At 37.5% G+C, this 19,592-nt stretch overlaps 1 protein-coding gene across 2 annotated transcripts in view; it reads left to right on the top strand.

Moving 5' to 3' along the window:
- adamts6 (ADAM metallopeptidase with thrombospondin type 1 motif, 6) overlaps positions 1-19,592 on the top strand; it is an 85,526-nt gene that overhangs the window by 7,362 nt on the left and 58,572 nt on the right. Inside the window, exons 5-11 of one of the 2 annotated variants that reach the window (XM_079861868.1) lie at positions 2,822-2,990; positions 3,212-3,429; positions 3,562-3,645; positions 4,695-4,840; positions 13,394-13,437; positions 17,364-17,469; positions 19,373-19,519. In XM_079861868.1, coding sequence (XP_079717994.1) covers positions 2,822-2,990; positions 3,212-3,429; positions 3,562-3,645; positions 4,695-4,840; positions 13,394-13,437; positions 17,364-17,469; positions 19,373-19,519 — 914 coding nt within the window. Of the gene's footprint in view, positions 1-2,821; positions 2,991-3,211; positions 3,430-3,556; positions 3,646-4,694; positions 4,841-13,393; positions 13,438-17,363; positions 17,470-19,372; positions 19,520-19,592 lie in introns of those variants that run through there. The other variant, XM_079861869.1, reaches the window with a different exon arrangement.

Genomic DNA, 19,592 nt, shown 5'->3' with positions numbered 1-19,592 from the left:
TATGAGAATTTAGAGTGGCTCTGCTGGTCCTGAGGCATTTCCTGCAGTCACTGTGTCTGCGTGCAAACACAAAACCTTCTCCCTAAACCACTCTGCAGACCTATAGTTTCAGGAGATCAGTACTTAGCCAAGCCTGTAGAGAGTTTTACCTGAACCCCTGAGTTGGATATCACAAGAGATAAAAAAATAATGATATAAACAAGTTTCAATTCACCTCAGGATCTCGGCAGCATTTGTGACGTTGGGTTGAGTACCACAGCAAATAATTTTCTGTTCCTTAGTTTGCTAAAAACATCTCAATGGCAGTGGTTTGGCTGCCACACGACCCCCGGGAAGCATCTGACCTGTTTGCTGCTCATGGGCATTCGGTTTTGGTCCAATTTTGTGGGCAAATCACTTATAGCTTTTGACTACTAAAGAACAAGCAGAGGCTTTCAGGAGTTACTAATCTGACCTAGAAATTGAAAAATAAAAGTCGGTTTTACGCTTTAAAGGTAGGGTAGGCTATTTTTTATAAAGACTTTTCATTATACTGGTTGAAACTCTTCACATCCTAAATATAAAAGAAATTACATACGTATTCTGTGCAAGTCTCAGGACCAAAAAATGTTGGTTCAATGTATTTCCATTCACACGTCATCAGCGCGTTCAGTAAGGCTGTGCAGAGTTGTAGACAAACGTCAGTCACAGAGCGCCCCAAACGAACAGCAGCCGTGTTTATAGTTCCTCCTGAACCAAAACGATGAGCTTATGCTGGGTTCACGCCATGTCATAACCGTAATTACAAGATGGCAACCCTTGACGTTCTACCCGGAGCTGTTCATGTCCTCAGACTCAGATTTATGCGTTTCTATGTCAACACTATCAATGCCGAAATGAATCTGCAGCAGTCAGATGGTACACATCAGAGATCTAAGATGTTTACATTCATTATTGTAATGTTATGTGCTTTGAGACGTGAGGTAATTTAACACTGTCTCTCGTCTCGTGAGGCTTTGCAGACGCTGCTATGTTCGTTCATGTGTTTTGAAGGAGGCGTGGCTTTGGAGACGCTCTGAAGGGAGGGTGTGGTCTCATACATCTCATGCATCTTAAAGCTAGCTGGCTATTGCTAGCCTTTCCTACATTGCCTACCCTACCTTTAAGAGACCAAAAAATGGGTACTGTTTAAACGTCTGCTAAATTGACTTGCAAAAGCAAAGCACATTTTGTCAAAAAGGAGTTATTGACCAAAATCGGGCCTCTTAGATTATGATCTGTCCTGTGATGGACTGTTTTGGCTCATTTACACTTAGTTTGCGAGGAATCAAAAATATAAAAAAGCTATTTTTCTCACAATCAGCGTTGGTGTAGTTACTGCTTTTAGGCTCTATAGAATTTGCAAACAGAATGATGTAGTTACAGCATCTACCAACATTGGCTGTCTGCTGACGCAAACAGGCTAACTAGTAAAAACAAGCAAAAAGTGTTCACAGTAATGCACTTACTATGAAAGCCTATGAGAAAAGACATTGCCGAGAGATGTGCTGTTAAATCTTCCTTTCTTTTTCCTTTTTTCCTTTTTTATTGGTGGTCTGTTGGCTGAGTTCCCTGTGTTTGTAAAGGTTAAAACGTCTGCACTAGTCTTATGCTAACACTTTTGTTTTGTCTGTAGACAAACTTTCAAAATCGTGTATATTTTAACATTTATTCTGGTCTATTGTCTTGCCCCATAGACTTCCGTTGTAAGTCACTTGTAAACATGATGTTCATTCACATCTGCTGTCAATAGAGTTTAGAGATTGTTTTAAGACATACCAGCCATCCATCTTTCCATTTCACGTTTTTGGCCACATAAAAGAGTCCTATATGACTACAACCAGTTAATTAATCTAATATCATGCATCACAACTGATCTCATGCAAGTTTGATCTTTCCCAATGGCTGGGATCAAAACTCATTCTGAAAGTAAAAGCAAACTTAATGTTCCACTTCATTAAATCATCCACAAAAGTTTTAGCTTGTAGTCCTTGAGAAATTCCAATCATCTGTGCTTTATCAGGTTCGTGATATTAGCTTTTTCCCCATAATTCCCCTTTAGTTAGAATGGAGAACGAGACAGTTGCAATGATGCTAAGATGTTAAATTATTATTGTTGCAGCCAAAAGTACTGGCTCACTTGACTTAATAAATCGAGATCCCTGCATTGCCTCAGTCATTTTATTGAAACCAAAAATGGAAAAACAATCCTTTGAATGCCTCAGCAGTTTTCGCCGTGCATCACACAGCATACGGCTTATATCAACTGTGCTTTTGTTTTGCGTGTGCAGCGTTTGCTATTTCTTTGTAAAGATTTAATTGGTCTCATTGTGGAGTTTTACAGACTTGGAGAACATGCCAGAGCTTTTTTTCTTCTTCTTTTTCTATAAACACATTTCTGAGGCACTTTTTGAATTTATGTTAAATTGGGGGTGATCAAGGGCGCAGATCTGTGTGCTTTGGTTCGAGTCCAGGTAATTACGGTGTTGTTCTTTATGTAATTGGTGGTTTTGAGTGATTTATCTCGTTGATTTGTATTGTGGCATGTTTTTGCATTTGCTTGCAATGCTGAATGATATGAAATCACTTGAAATAATACGAGTTATAATTATCTACGTTCTGGTATAATCTAAAGAGTCTATTTGTATAGATGATAAGCATGTGATGCAGCCATTAAAATACTTTTTTTTTTTTTTACAACCTTGTCCGTGACATTGCAGATGGAATATTTCAAATCTTGTCAATGAACAGATTTCCCTGTGTGCTTTTGGTGTAACCTATCATTTTCTCTTTTCTTATCAAGCATGGTGTCATAACCACAGAGGACGAGCAATATTTAATAGAGCCATTAAAAAATATATCCAGAAATTTCAGTGATGTCAACCACGAAGGACAACCACATGTTATTTATAAAAAGACTTCCATTCCCTCTCCACAAGAGCCAAGCGAGGAGTTCAGCTGTGGTGTTTCAGGTTGGTAAACCTCCATTTGGCCACATTGTGACATAAACAGCTATTGATAGCAGTTTAGGAAATGATGGTCAGTGGTTCAGGTTTTGGCTGGAAGTCTCTGCAAACAGCCTCGTTGAGTGAAGATCTACTCTAAAGTTCAGCTGAACCTCATTTTTACTAACAACTGAACTGCTAATGAATCATTTTTTGATGAAAATGTGAGTCATATTTGTTTTCTCCAGACCTCACAATAAGCAGGACACCCTGCTACGATACCAACCCTGAAGAGAACCCACCGTACCCAGTCCCGGGCAGCGACAGCTCGACGGGTGGCCATCGCCAGCGCCGGTCCGTCAGTTCTGAACGCTTTGTGGAGACCCTAGTGGTGGCGGACAAAATGATGGTTGGCTACCACGGTCGCAAAGACATCGAGCACTACATCCTGTCCGTAATGAATATTGTAAGTTTGGTCCTGCTTTTCTCATGCGTCTTTGTCTCAAATGCGTGTTCAAACGCCTTTTTAAGGGAACATTGGAAGAACTCGAACAGCATTTGGCTGACTTTGTGTCTTTTCTTCTTTTCTGGAGGTCAGGTTGCCAAACTTTACCGTGATGCCAGTCTTGGAAACGTTGTGAACATTATTGTAACCCGACTGATTGTTCTGACAGAAGATCAGGTCAGTGTTTTTAATGTGATGGAGAAGTTTTAATGCTAATGTGATTCAGAAGTCTTAAAGGGATAGTTCACCCAAAATGTCAAATCTGTCAGTGTTTACTCAACCTCATTTTGTTCCAAACCTGTATGACTTAGTTTCTTTTTTGGAATACAAAATATGATATTTGGAAGAACATTCATCTGTCTGAAAATCAATGGGGTCTAATGTTGTTTTGGACCCCATTGACTTTCATTGTATGGACAAAAAACGACAATACAAGTTTCATTTTTGTGTATTTTATTTTCAGAAAAACGAAAGTCATACAGGTGTGGAATAACATGAGGATGACCAAATTAAAATTTTTGGGGTGAAATATCCCTTTAACTTTTTTTGCATTGTTCTGCAAAAACAGACCATTTAAACAGTTTACAGCTGCATTTTGGTTTTGCAAAAGGTCATTGTTTTTCAGCAGCACTTCCCAAGACTAGTCTAGGTGACATTTTCTCCCCTAGTCTCACGCACATGCATTACTATTCCTCGTTCTTGTCTTTTGTCTGCATTAGCATTAAATGAGTGTGAGCTCAGAGTATTTTTAGAAGCTTAGAAACACACCTCACAGTAGTCTGCTGTTTTATTGGCCTGAACAAGACAGATGGAATCATGAATCGTCAGACCACTTTTAAACATAAAAGTTATTCGAACAGAGATGCCTAGACATTGTCCCACAGGGAAACTTTGTAAAAGATTTTGCATTAATATCTTTAATGAAAGAGCCAGGGCGTTTGACTATGTTTTTTTGTTTTGTTTTTTTTGTTCTCGGAAGAGTCAAATAACTCTTCTCAGACTGGGAAACCAACCAAAAGATCCAACTACCACAAAGATGATGTCATTAGAGCTACAATTCACATTGTACCAGCCAAATAATATATATATAATATATTATATAAAATAACAACTCAGCAAACTGAAGCATCCTTTGTTATATTGTGACTTAATTTCAAAATGCAGTGGGTCAGATTGTGTCGTCTTAAACAAAGTTTGATATGTTACATTGGTGTTCTATGTTGCAGCTCAACTTGGAGATAAACCACCATGCAGACAAATCTCTAGACAGCTTCTGTAAATGGCAGAAATCCATTCTTTCTCATCAGGGGGATGGAAACAGTATCCCAGAGAACGGGATCGCCCATCACGACAATGCTGTTCTCATTACAAGGTCGGTTACTATTCGGGGTAGTTAATGATTGGGGTTGGGAATATGGTTAGGCCTATGTTTGTTTGAAAGGAATGTTCTTCCAGGGCCCAGATGGAAGACACCAACACTTCATCTGTTTAAAATCATGTTTGATGACAAACGTTCATTTAGCCAATATTTGATAGATTAGGTTTGTATATCTAAAGAATTTTACAACGTTATTTGTCTAATGAAAGTGCAAATACTTCACTTTCATACTTCACATGGTAAAATGATTACATTTGATATTCAGCCTGATTTTAGTATTTTGCTGAAGCAGAACTAGTTGATGAAGACCTATTATGCTTTTTTACATTTTCAATGTCCGTCGAATGTGTGTAATGTTGTTGTTTGAGCATGAAAATCTCTGCAAAGTTATAAAGCACAAAGTCTCTCCAAAGCCAGTTATTTTCTATATCAATGTCACTGTTTCTGAACTCCCTGAAACGCCTCATTGTAGTCTTGAGTTTTCTTCCAGAACACGTCACAATATTAACTCATTTAAATAATTCCCACCCACAGCATATGAAAAATTAAAGGGAGGGGGCCTGGTTGAGTTAGTAGTGTGTTGAAACTTGTGATTATGGTAAGGGGTGTGGATTTTCCCGAACATACTTGTAGCAGATGACCAATCACAACACACTGATCCAACCGACCAATCAGAGCACATTGTGCTTTTCAGAGGGGAGGGGCTTCATAGAAACAGGAACTAAACTGAGCCTTACTGACAGACTGGGAAGGGAGGTGCTGCAACAATGGAGAATATGTGAAAAATAAAGGTTTTTTGAACAGTCAAGCATGAAAATCTATTCTAGTAGAGCCCAAAAACAAAGACTTTGTAAAAGGGCATAATTGTAGGTCCCATTTAAGAACTAAATTGTCATTACAGTTGTTTCCACAAACCTCAGCCAACAAAACATGTTAACGTCTCATTGAAAATTGTTTTTACTGACTTTGTTGACTGGAGGTTGTCTTTTTTACTTCCTCTACGGATTTTCCTTTGAGTCAGTCTATGTTGTTAAATTCATTATGTTTATCCAGAAGCCAAAAACGCCTTACAGTAGTTTGTTTCAGTGATTAGTTTGTGGGCGATGAATCTGTTAAATGGCAGACAGCTCTGCGATTTGAATTTTTTTTACTAACTTCCTCAATTTAGCTCAAATTAGAGAAGAAAGGTTTGTTTTAGGGCTAGCTGACATTTTGGCATTGAAGTTTGACAGTTTGTACTGGAAACATATATTGGGTGGGTCATTTACAACTGAGACTAAACTGGTTATTAATGTCATTGTTAATTGCTGTTCACTGGTGCATGACTGTGTGGTTTGGACAGGTGTGAGCCTTGACGCTGTCAGCTGATACTGTAGACGTCACTCCTTGAGCAGAGGTTATTGGATATTTCTATTTATACATATAATTTGTTTAACTTCGTAGTGTTTTGCTAAACACGTAGAGGCCAAACACCTTTTTGAATTGACTGAAACAGGCGGTGTGTCTGACGCTAGTCTACAGAAAGTTTCATTTTAGGTTTATTCTTCTGAACAGACAGAAATCTGCCAAAGTAAGCCGGGCGGTAAACAACTAGCCGTTGTCCTGATAATTTCTGGCAGACTGGTTTTGAGTCTGGCAAACAAATGCTACTGGTTCGCGCGCTATAAATGGATTTCGTTCTGAATTAAGTGCAGCTTTAAACTTTAGTCAGATGTTTCTTTTAGAAAAAAAGGCTTGTGTTGTCTTATACTACATGTGGTGGAGGAATTGACATTTCATACTTCAGTTAAATATAAATGACTCCAAAGTTCATATTGTATTCTTTGGATCTACAGCTATTGTTTTATGAGATCTGTTCTGATTATTTGAGGCTTTACTCAAGAAAATGAACAATAGTTGAAGTGAAACAGTGAATAGCTATTAAATCCAAAGCCGAGAATGTTCATTAGCCCATACAGACATGCAGATTTTTTGTTGTCTCCAACTCCAATCTATTTAGTTTTTTCAAGTCTGAACAGAAAAACCACTTGTTTACAAACTCGATCCAGACCACATTGATATGTGGTTTGCAATCTGTCTGTCTGAATGTTCAAATTGGAGTTCTTTAAAGAAATACATTTATTTATTTAAAATAAAGTATGTTTTCATCACTCTACATTCTTTCTGTTGTGGATTATGTGAGATTAACTTGTAGTTACATAGTGAATGAGTGACTGAGTCAGTGATTTTTGGACCCAGCTGCATACCGTTATATGCATATGCATATGAGCGAAGTGTCATGATAGACAGTCAGTGTCAGCTACTGTTTGCACCGGACATCAACTACACTGTATGAATGAACAGATCAGATTTCATCAGCTGTAAAAGGACAGTGTAGTCAGTCCTAGAATGGATTTGAAAAACAAATCTGATTTATGAGCCTTATTTACGCAAAGGCTAATGTGCTGATTCACTTGTGTGGTCAGTGTATTATTGAGAACCCCTGTAGCGATGTGATTTTATGACTATAGCAGAGCTTCATTTGGAGACATTTATATGGGGTGAATTCATATATGACTAATAATAGCCTGGAGGAGAGCTTAACAATCAGAGTGATGTTCCCTCGAAAGCCTGTTAAAGTAAACACAGGATACCATACAACGTAATGACTCTACTCATTAGCTCTCTAGCCAGTTTTGATTATTTGTTTATGTTTGGTGAAAGTCAGCATCACAACTTGTGTTCTTGGAACACTAGCTTACTATAGTTCTAACTAGTCATGCAACAATAGTTTATGAATTTTACTAAAATGATTATAGTTGCAACTTACTGTACAATGTTCACTACAATTTCAAAATGTTACATGTTCTGTTTGTGTTTGGACTTCCTGTGTTCATTTGTTCTTTTCCCGCCACTCCTTAGTTGCCATGGTTTGCCATGACTTAATCAGTCATTGTCTCGTTAGTCTTGTCAGCTGTGTCTGGTTTCTTTGATTAGGTCCCCGTGTATTTAAGCCCTGTGTTTTGTATTTTGTATTGGCCTGGTTGTTCTGTCCTGTGTGAGAGATTTCCTAGTATCTCGAGTATTTCTGTAAGTTTGAGTTTATGATAAATAAAGACTGCTGCATATAGATCCTGTTTCCTCATTGCTGCAACCAGACCCGTAAGAGAAAAGTTGCAATAGTTTATAAAGTTTACTAAAATTGTGGTAGTTTATGCTGCTGTAGTTTATGATTGTGATTGTTACAATAGTTTATGAAATTTACTATATTTAACTAAAATATCACTGTATGTAAGCAACCACAATATCATATTTCAAGTAAACTTTGTAAACTGCTGCAACTATCGCAATTTTTTGTAACTTTGTAAGTTGTTAAAGTCCCGCTGTAGTCAATTTTATCCCTTAAACTCATCAAAATTACATTATGTTTTTCCTTAAAAATAATGTCTTCATGCCTTAAAATAGCTTGAATGTTCAATGCAAACATTAGACGGGTATCTCTGGAATATTCTTTTGGCTGCAGCTAAAAAAGCTATTACAAAAAAGTGGGGAATACAGAAAGAACCAAATGTCCAAGATTGGGCTCACATAGTAATGGGCATTCACAAAATGGAAAAGATAACTTTCATAGTGAACCTAAAGATAGATCTATTTGTTAATCACTGGGAAAAATGGGAAAAATATGCTAAACAGTACATGCCTGAGATTACATAAATCATTATCTGCTCTTAGTTGACGAGAATGCTACAGGTCGATATGGATGCCTTTGCACTTATTTCATTTTATTTTCTAATATATAACTACTTGAATTAATCCAAACTCTGATAACGATTTGCTACTTTTGTTAACTCTCTGGGTGTTCAGTGGTTATATTTTGTTTCTGTTCATTTTATTTCTTTTCCTTAAAAAAAAAGGGATGGAGACAAAACAAGTAATGTCCTTGAAAATATTTGCCATATTTGTCTTTTTTTTTCTCTTTCTTTTTCTAACAAACATGATTGTAGACTCACAACCCGACAAATGGGCTTTGTACCGTCTCATATCCTTTTAATAAAAACATAAATAAAAAAATAAAAAATTATAAAAAAATATGTTACTCTACTACACCCTTGCCTCATTTAGTATACGTGGTTCTATGAATATGCAAATGAGCCCCGCCTCCACTCACTCGCACCAGCTCAGAGATCCACTCGTTGACGATCACATGTTGACCAGGGGTGCGTTTCCCAAAAGCATCGTTGGCCAACTATGTTTGCAAGTTCCATTGTTATCAGCACAGTTCAACGAGTCTGTGTTTCCCGAAACCATCGTTCCAACGAACGTTCGCAAACAGCATCACAAAATTGTGTGGTTGGAACGACAGCTCTCGACCTGTGGTTAGAAGCATAGTTTCTAGTTTGCATGACATGTGGACTTAATAAATCCTTATCTTGAGCCAAATAAGCAAGATGACATTCAGTACAACCTGTGTCTTTAATTTAGAATACATAAAAATGTCATTTACGTCTTTTAGTTTGTCAAGAGATTTAAAGCACCGTTTTTGAAGACTGCGCATGTGCGAACGTGCTCTAGTGCGTTAGAACAAGCTTATGATTGAATCTGGAAATAAAGCAAAATAACTGAGAAAAATGAGAAATAGTCCTCAAATGCCATGTCTGTAATTTATATCAAACCATCTAGCGTTAATTTGAACTCATTACACAAACAGTTTCATTAAAATAAGTTATTACTTCACCACGTGCGTGACATCATTAACCAACGTGGTTGAACGACCAATTTGCGACACTATGGTTTCGGGAAACAGTCGTGAATAGCTAGTTGATTTCTTCAACGATGCATCGCACTACGGTAGTTAAGCAGCGAGTTACGTCATTGTTCGGGAAACGCACCCCTGATTGGTTGCAAGGTAGTTTGTGACATCAGAAACACCAGCGATTTCAAACCGTGTTTTTGAGACTGTCTTTGGTTCACTGCAGTTTTAAGGAGAAAATACTCAGCAATGGTGTTGACTTATGGATTTGTACATAGTTTGTCTTAAAGCATATTAAAAACACCACATAGACATATAAACAACATTAAAAGCTTGATTTTCACCACAGGAGGACTTTAAAATTATCTTAATTTTAGTATTACCGTAACTATCACACTTTTAAAACGTTTGTTAATAAACGCAAGAATCCTATTTGTAGTAAATCTCTAAACTATTACAATTTTAATAAATGTCGCAAACTGTCACAATTTCAAACGTTGTAAACTTTGACTTTTGCAACAATTTTTGTTGCAACTTTCACAATTGCAGCAACATACAACATTCCTCATATAGCGCACTTTGTGATATTCACTATGTAGTTTGGTCATTTATGAAGTTTGTAGCTTGTATGAAGTTTACAAGAGAATTATAGTTTTATAGTTAATTACTAAACGTGTTCATTTCCATAGTTTACAAAGTTTCCTAAAGTTCCAGTAGTTTGTGATTTGCCACATTTGCTGCAGCACCACTGCGGGTGCATGAGGAAGAAATATTAGCCGGATAAAGACCACATCATCCTGACGGACGGTCCATTCTGACCTCTCCGGCGATGTTTTTCCAGTCCTAGACTTTTGGCCGGAGCATGACGGCGAGATGCAATATTGCTTGTTTGGAACACGATCCACTGCGAGAGCTGAGGGAAATTAAAGTAACTAAATCAAAATAAATCGATGTCCAAATGAGGCCAGCTTCATGAGACAGTACCTAATGCTGGTGAGTTTGCTCTGCTCGGGGAGTCGTGGGATGAGGAGGGAGCCACTAAAATTGAATTTGCATTGTCCTCGGATTTCTAATACATTAAAAGCCTGTCTTCAAGGCAGAGACCTTGTTCATCATTCCTTGTGGATGCTGTGTATGACATTGCTTTTTTATCATTATTGAATTATCAGTACAGTATATACATCAATTAGACATCAAGCGAAACAGTGGGTCAGTCACACACACACATTTAGTCTTCCGTCTAATTTACTCTGATGTTTAGTATGCTGTTTTGTTTGAACTTACAGATAAGAGTTTAATAATTTAATAATGTATTGGTTATACATACAGCTTTAGCAATTTGATGTCATGCTAATGTTATGTAGTTTATTATCAGGCATGTACCACCATTACAACACTGTTATAGCGGGTTGAGTACAGGACTGAATATTCTGGGTTCAGTACAAGTTCAATCGACCATATTTGTGGCATAATGTTAGATTACCATAGAAATTTTGACTCATCTTTCATTTTCTTAAAAAAAAAAAAAAAGAGAATTCAGTTTACAGTCATGCACTTACAATGGAAGTGAAAGGGGCCATTTTATGGAGGGTTTAAATGCAGAAATGTGAAGCTTATGATTGTATGAAGTCACTTACATTTAATTATTCTGTTAAAACTTGTGCATTTAAGCTTGCCAATTTAAACGGTCATTTTATGGGTTTAGATGTTAGATTGTAAGTTGTAAGATTGAATATAACTTTACACAGAAGAGGTTAATAAGAGATTTAATAAGAGATGCACATTATTTTATTGTGGCTCTACTATTGAAACACTAACAAATTGGCTCCACTCACTTCCATTGTAGTTTCCTCAAGAGGGACAAGTTGAAATTACACAGCATTATGACATAAATGATACTTAAAATCACAGAGCTTGTTGAGGAACTTACAATGATAAATGAAAAAGAAAAAAAAAACTATACATTTACACTGAAGAAAGGTTCTTAGCAATATCTAGCAGCCAGACTTATAGAGACTTATGGGTGGACTCTTTTGACTTGGCTAAGTAAGTTACCACCTAGCAACTGCACAGCATGGCAACTGCCACTCACAACACCTTAGTAATTGCATAGCAACGCCCTGCCAACCACTCACAACACCTTAGTATTGTGCAAGAATGTTTTGCATGGGCAAGTACCACTCACATTTTCTTAAGAAATTGTAATCAAGTTTACATGAGCATGATCTCACAGTAAGTTACTTTTTTTTTTTTCACAATTTATAATTTGTTTAAGAAGCGTATTACTTGCTTATAAACTGTGCAAAGGAGCACAAAGAAACCCTTGTTTTGATTATTTATTTTTTTGGCTGCAATATTCCAGTATGATTTTCCAGATTCAAAGATCTTTTGGCTCCTCTGACCCTTTTCAGCTGCCACAGTAAACAGAGCACATGGATATCTTCAGATCGACACCAAAATAGAAGGCCGATAGGAACTTTCCAACTACCAGTCTGACTGAATACGTGCATAACGTCTGCGCCCCCAACCCAAGCCCCTGACGCAAAACACAAAGCTTCTAAGATAGTTTAATATGATTCAGATCAGGCACTGCGTCTTTCCTCTGCGCTGAGGACAATGTCAAACAAAGCCTGGCTGCCTGCCTTTGGCAAGACTCAGCAGCCCAAACTGCTTGTGATATTTTTCAGGAGGTGTTAAATGCCCCATTTGGGGAATAAGAAAATATTTGGCATTCTTTCATATAGGCCTGCCGTCGAAATCGTCAGCCGACTGATGACAAGTCCCATTGGGGAAAAGAAAGGGTTTGGGTTACAAAATAAACAACAACAACAACACACACACAAAAAAGAAAACTAAGGCAAGAATCACAAACAGATGTTAAGTTATAATGGATGCTGTCCGTAAAATGTGGGAAATAGATTTTGAATATTTGGCATTAAGGTGCGGTCACATTAGCGAAATTTTAACAAACTTTTGCAGGCAAAAAATGTCCATTGTCTGTTGTCATTAGTGTAGTGATATATAAAGCACAGCACACACAGAAGACACTTTCAGATCGAGCTGCTTTCTGTTGACCAGTGTGGCATTGTGTGACCAACTTGAAATTGAGCGAAATCCTCAGGAGGACATTTTTTCAGCCACCTGAGGAAAACAAACATGGCAGCGTGCATCGGATGACTGTGTTTCATTGATATATTAACATTATTGTGCTTATATGCCCTATAAACTTTTATCGTGGTACTTCTGTGATATTTTGTGTGTCTGTGATATAAAATAAAACAAATACTACAGAAATTAAAGTAATCAAATGTAAAATAAGACTGGATAGTCTTCATTGTAAAAATTAAATACAGATTAATGCTTAAAAGGGGAATGCTCAGCTGACGTTAGGATTGCCTGTGCCGATGGCAACAAAACGGACCGGCTCAAAATCGGTAAGACGTGAGACTGTCCGACCGGTTATCGGTCTGGGCCGATCATGTGGAAAATTTACCGTTTCTGGTCCCTGGCCGTTCGATCAGTGCATCTCTAGTTACGGACATGAACCATAATCGCATAATGGGCAAAGTGCTAATACTTGCGAAAAAATGTGTGGACTTCCTGGCATAGGAGTGTCCCGGGCCATATCTACGGGAACAGAATATCATAGAAGTCAAATCATATCACCCAGAACACCTTAGCAACCCCATTCGAACTCTCTGGCCAGCGAGTTTTGCACGGGCAAACACCATTCATGTTTTCTTCAAAAGTTACCGCATGGAGAACCAATGAATTTCTGTCATCTAAAGACCTCACTTTTGATTTCTTTTCTCTCTTAGGTATGACATCTGCACCTATAAGAACAAACCCTGCGGTACTCTCGGTAAGTACCCGAAATGAATCCTAAAACCAAATATTCTTCGATTTAAACATACGCCACTAAACGCCAAATGCTACATGCTTTGTTTTAATGGTGTAACAAATAATTCTGCGTGAGTTTTGAGAAAGACTTCACTGCCCTGTCTTTATTGAGCTGCTTGGCTCACGTTGAGCTCAAACATGGCTCAATGCCTGCCTGCCTCTACAGACACCGCTGTCTCTTGTTTCATTTCCTAACATTCCCACTTCTGTCTGCTACGGGACGGAGGTGTTTACCCCTCCCCTGTGCAAGCCAAAAAAGAAAAGGAGTGAAGAAAATTAGACTATACAATATATAACAGAGAACAACATGATAAAAGAAGAATTAACATGTTTAAAGAAGTTGGGATAACTGAGGAAAAAGCAAACACCCTAAATGGCCTGTCAAAGCCTTGTCTTATCTGAACCAGCCTCCTCCAGGGCTGAACCGTATATCTTAGAAGTAATATTGTGACTCCAGGGGTGGTTTGACAGATTGACCGCATTCGTCACATTCCCCGGGTCCCTTTAATTGCCCTGGCATCTGCTCTGCTTCCTTGCTGCCCCCCCTCCTCTTTCTCCACCTCCATCTCCACTTCAACACCCCCCACTCACCCAGAGGCATCGCCATGATCTCGGGTCAACGTGTTGCCCTCTGGGGGTCATCGCAGAGTAGGGATAATACCAACGCGACCCTCGGCTTAGGAAAATAAGCCCCACCAGTGAGCTTTCGAGTCAGCCTGGGCCCACTAACCCTCTATATCCTGTATCGCTTTCCTTTTTTACCCTTCTTGCCTCCAGTCGGTGTCTTATTAGCCTTTGATTTGCATGTCCGCTCTTGTTTGGGCCTCTGGATAAGGAAGATAAAGAGGCCAGAAGTGCTTTGTTGGAGCGATGGCTCCCAAACAGTCACAAGCCTCCCTTGGTATCCCATATTAGGATTCAATATCTTTAATAATATTTTGCCCACCGGGAGGTCAGGTTTAGACCTTTTCAATACTCTTTTGTTATATTGTCAACTTTAAAGGAGTAGTTCAGCCTCATGCCATTCCAAATCTCTATTACTTTCTTTTGTTCACCTTTTCTCTGTGCCTTTCTTTCTTTCTTTCTTTCTTTCTTTCTTTCTTTCTTTCTTTCTTTCTTTAATACATCTTTAATATAGCATGATTTTAATTTCTGAATTAAAATTATTTTTGATATTTATCGAGAAGCATAAAGTGAAACAAAACCTGCTTATTGATATTTAAACAGCCCACTTGGTGCGAACAATAATGTCATGTGGTGCACCCAACTTGCAGGAAACACTGTTATAAAAAAAAAAATACGGTAACACTTTATTTACCTTGTCTTTGTTACATGTTACATGTACTTACCATACTAATAACAGTAAATTATGCATAATTACATGCAACTAACCCTCAACCAAATCCTAATCCTACCCTGACCCTATATGAAGTACATGTATTTAATTAACATTACTCTGTACTTAAATGTATTATAACACTGTAACACTGACACCTTAAAATAAAGTGTAACCAAAAATAACCTTGAAGACTGTTAAATTATTACATAATTTGACCTTTTTTATGAACACTATACAAAAAAGTTGCTGTTTTAAATAAAGTACAATCAACTTGGATGTTTAAGCGATTTCATCTTAAATTACATTAAACTGACTTAAAAAATTAGTTGAATCTGAAATTGTTGAATATTTTGAAATTGCAACTTATTTTGATGAGTTAAAGCAATGTAAAAACATATGTTGTTATAACGTATTGATCATATCTTTTTTACAGTGAATTATTATTTAAGGCACGGTTAGTTCAGTTTGTAAAATGTCATGTGGTTCGACTCCACAAAACCTAATGATGTTTATGAATTCATTATACTTGTAAAACATACTTTTTTGAATATCATGATTAAAATGTGTACACTTACATGTAAGTGTAAAGAATATGTTATTACTGTTTACTCATTAAACTGAAGAAAATGGTAGAAACGTTTTTTTTTTTTTTTTTTTAAACCATATGAAATCAACAGGATTACAAAGAATGCATGTCGAAGAACATGGCATACATGTTTTAAACTTTTCCGTATACAATGAAAACATATTGTGTCAAGCCATAACGCAAAAAGGAGCACAAAAGTATCATAAGATGAGTCTATACAACTTGTGGTAAATATCCATAGTCATTTATGAGGGACAGACCGGAATTTAAGTTATTCACAGATCATTTTCCAACATAGCGCTCAAATTTGAAATGAACCTGTGCATTTTCAAACTTCAAGACCTGTCAAGATGTGTTAAGACCCTGACACAAAAATTTAAATTGACATACTTCTTGTTCTTTTAGTTCTTGCGCAGAACCTATTTAATATTATTAGCCCCCAAAAGTAGGCACTTTTACCTTTAAAGGATCAAGGTCTCCTTGTTGATTTCAGTTTGCAAAGATAAACTACTCACCACATGTTTGATCCAATCAGAGGCCAGAGCAGGCTACATGGATCTCGGATGGTCCTCCATACATCTACCTTTAGGGTTTTGTGTTTTTTTTCTCACCAATCACCAACAGATGTAATCTGGTGAGAATTGTTCTTCTCTCCCAGGCTGGGCAGAGGGGGAAAAAAGAACTAAGAGACACCTGGATTTTGCAAAAGCCCATTTCCCCACTTCATAGCTTCAAGGGAACCCCCTCCCCTTAACAGAAGCAGCTGGCTTTGAGACTTGAAGACTCAATCTTTGCTCCATCTTCTTCTATGTCAGGAAGAAACATCTGATGTGTTTTATAAGACATGATGTTAAATTTAGACTTCTTTAGGACAATTAAAAGAATAATTAGTTAATTCTTATTGCTTAAAAAATATGGAATATAGTGCACAAGTCGTATGGCCTTCTGTTATGATTTTTGTGGTTGGATTATTTTTGATGCTTGAAAGCCCCAATAATTGCAGTTGCGTGGAAAAGAGCTACCAATATTTCTCAGAATTTCTACATTATTCAATTGTGAGTGAACTAAAAGTATTTTTATTTTAAGTATTTGTAGTATTTTCATCACAATTAAACTGCCAGATTTTTGTGGTGAAGCCAATCCCAGAACAAACACAGTGTAAAAAAAATATAGGAGAAAAAAATAACTTTTTAGCAAATTCATTCTTTAATATTAAATATCTAAAATTTATACAGATTAAAAATTGCTTAATCTAATTAAAATTGACTATGTTACCCAAAATTAGTTTTTGTGTGTGCATGTGTGTGTGCGTGTGTTTGTGCGTGTGTGTGTGCATGTGTGTGTGTGTGTGTGTTTCTATGTTTACTAGAGTAATATGTTGTTTAGGTTATCAACATCTTAACCAAAACCTCTATTTAAATGAATTGTGAGTCGAGTCTCCAGTGTACTTTGCATAATGTTGTTTGAATGACTTACGGGTTGCTGTCTATGGAGAGTGTTTTAAATCAGTCCAAAAATTGTCAACTAAATCTCATTTGGAACAAAGCAAACTTAACAGGATTAAGAAAACAATGATTTCTTTGTCTCTTGAAACCTTGAATAATAAAAACATCTATATTTTTTGGGGGGCGCAAAGTGAAATGTTTTCTTGAATTCTGAGCTCTGGCTTGCATTACTAGGTGGTCCCTTGTTACCAGATGTAGAATTTATAAATCTAACCCCCTTGTCTAGACATTTTCCAGCTACAACATCAGTTGTTTTTTTATTTAATCGTCTAGCCGTCAGTGTTGACCCACCCCCTAGTGATTTAAAAAAACTTTCGCATAAACTTTTCACCAGCTTCAGGTTCAGTGGTTTCGTGGTTAATGTGAAGAATCTCATTTTATGGTGGTGACTCAGTGTAGCACTTCTACACCTTGACCTGACCTCATCTTTCTCTGTGTGTGTGTGTGTGTGTGGCCAGGTTTGGCGTCCGTAGCCGGAATGTGTGAGCCAGAGAGGAGCTGTAGTATTAATGAAGATATAGGCCTTGGCTCTGCCTTCACTATTGCACATGAGATCGGACACAAGTAAGTTTATTTTCTCTTTCTATTTGTCTCTGTGTTCTGGCTGACCATTTGTGACAGTAATATCAGCCAGACATATATTGTAATGTTAATTGTTGTTAATTAGTAGTGTTTGCTAAGGCAAACATCTGTTTCTATTGTTCACAAAGTAATTGAACCTTAAATCGTCTTGTTTACAGTGAGTTTATACATTTGTGGTCTTTTTTTGTTGTTGTTGCCGTTTTCATCCATAGAATCAAAAACCTTGGAGAGGAAATAATTGGGAGTTATATACAAGAATGTTGCAAGCCAGATTGAAACTCATTTTTCCTGCATAAGCACCACGACTCAGTGTTTTAATTCAAATAATGACATTTTCTAAAAGAAAATCTAAAAAGTGTTTTGATGTAATCTTCTGTTTTTATTCTTGGTAAAGAAAAGTATTCATTTAACAAAACTTTTATTTGCCAAATGAAGGTCATATGATGCAAACATACAGATACATGGAGACCCTCATGACTGTGTCAAAGCCAACAAATCTCTTAAAATGTCAGATAATTTTACTTTCTATGCCAAGGCACAGTTTATTCAGGCTGTAAAGGGTCATGTGGTGTGAAAAACTTTTCTTGATATTTATAAATGAATAAATGTAATGATATTTGTAAAAATAAATATACTTTTTATACTTAAAAAAAAAATATGTAAACACTTTTTTTGAAAATAATGATTAAGATGCGTTCAGGGTGTAAAGTCTTTCAAAACCATGTTTTTTTAAAGATTGTTTTTCTTTTCTTTGTCTTATTTTGACACTTATTTCAGAGCAGTATCGGGTTGAACTGGATTGCAGGTTGCAAGTGAATAAGCTGAGATACAGCTGTAATTGTTTAGTGAATTCAACCCTGAATGTATAAAGAGATGATCAGGACTCTATTAGAGTCCTTGTGGTTGAAAAATTACTCAATATTTTAAAAATGACGCTTTCAGTTCTCATAGGATATTTGTGTTTGGATTGGTTTTATTGTGGTCATTATTATGTATATTCCTCAAGCCAAAATGCAAAGCGTGTACTGCCTGCACACACATATTTATGCAAATGACAGTCTGAACAAATGAACCCTATCCTGAAAGCTTAGAAAAATAACCATGATCTATTGGTCTACGTAGCTTTTCGGCTAAGTTCAGCGAGATTGCAATTTCCTCTATTATGTCTTGCGTCTGCTTCTGTTGTGGATCAGTTGTAAAAATAGCCGCTACTTCTTGTGGGGAAGGTTTCTCCTGCGCTGATTTATATTGAGAGTAGAGTGAAATGTCATAAATGTGCGCCTTAAAAAAACACAGAGGAATTGTGTTAGAGGGGTTGTTATATGCATTAGAGACTGATTTTGGATTTTGGATAGACCCCGGCCGGCAACGAAGGCTTCGAGGTCTTGCTGTAAGGTGATCTAACTTTTTCATACAATATCCAGACAGATATGTAAGGGAACAAAATTTGCACGGCTCAAATGATGTATTTGTGGAGTTGCCGGCAAGGAATGTGGCTGAATGCTTCAGCAGTCTTGTACACCGATGGCCCGTGAGCAGATGAAAGCAGCTTGGAGGAAGGGAAAAAGCAGGCCAGGTTCATTAAGAGATGACTGTCCAATTGAGGTCTGCTCAAACGTGTAATTATTGATTGACAGCCTGGGATCAGGGTGGTGATTACAACTTTCGCCCTCCTCCAGAGCTCCAGACAGCCCCTGGCCTTTGACCCATCTGTCCTCTTCTCACAGCTGTTACCGAGTCAGAAAAGGCCTCTCTTTACAGCTTAGCTGAAGGAGATGTCCTCCGCTCCTGATCTTTCAGAGCTGCCCAAGCTTGTTGCTTGTTTGCGGGGTGGGCCTTGTGATTGACATGATCCATCAAAGCTCATGATACGCTTGTCTCGCAGTTTCGGCATGAACCACGATGGGATCGGGAACTCCTGCGGGACCAAAGGTCACGAGACAGCCAAGCTGATGGCGGCCCATATCACAGCCAACACCAACCCCTTCTCCTGGTCAACCTGCAGCAAGGACTATATCACCAGCTTTTTGGAGTAAGTGAAAAGAGGATTTGAAGAATGCTTCTTTTGTCGGTAATGCTCAAGATTTTATAATCTAAATTTTAGC

The sequence above is a fragment of the Squalius cephalus genome, assembly GCF_949319135.1.
Source record: "Squalius cephalus genome assembly, chromosome: 24".
NCBI classification, from domain to species: Eukaryota; Metazoa; Chordata; class Actinopteri; order Cypriniformes; family Leuciscidae; genus Squalius; species Squalius cephalus.
This window is presented reverse-complemented; position numbering and strand designations above follow the sequence as displayed.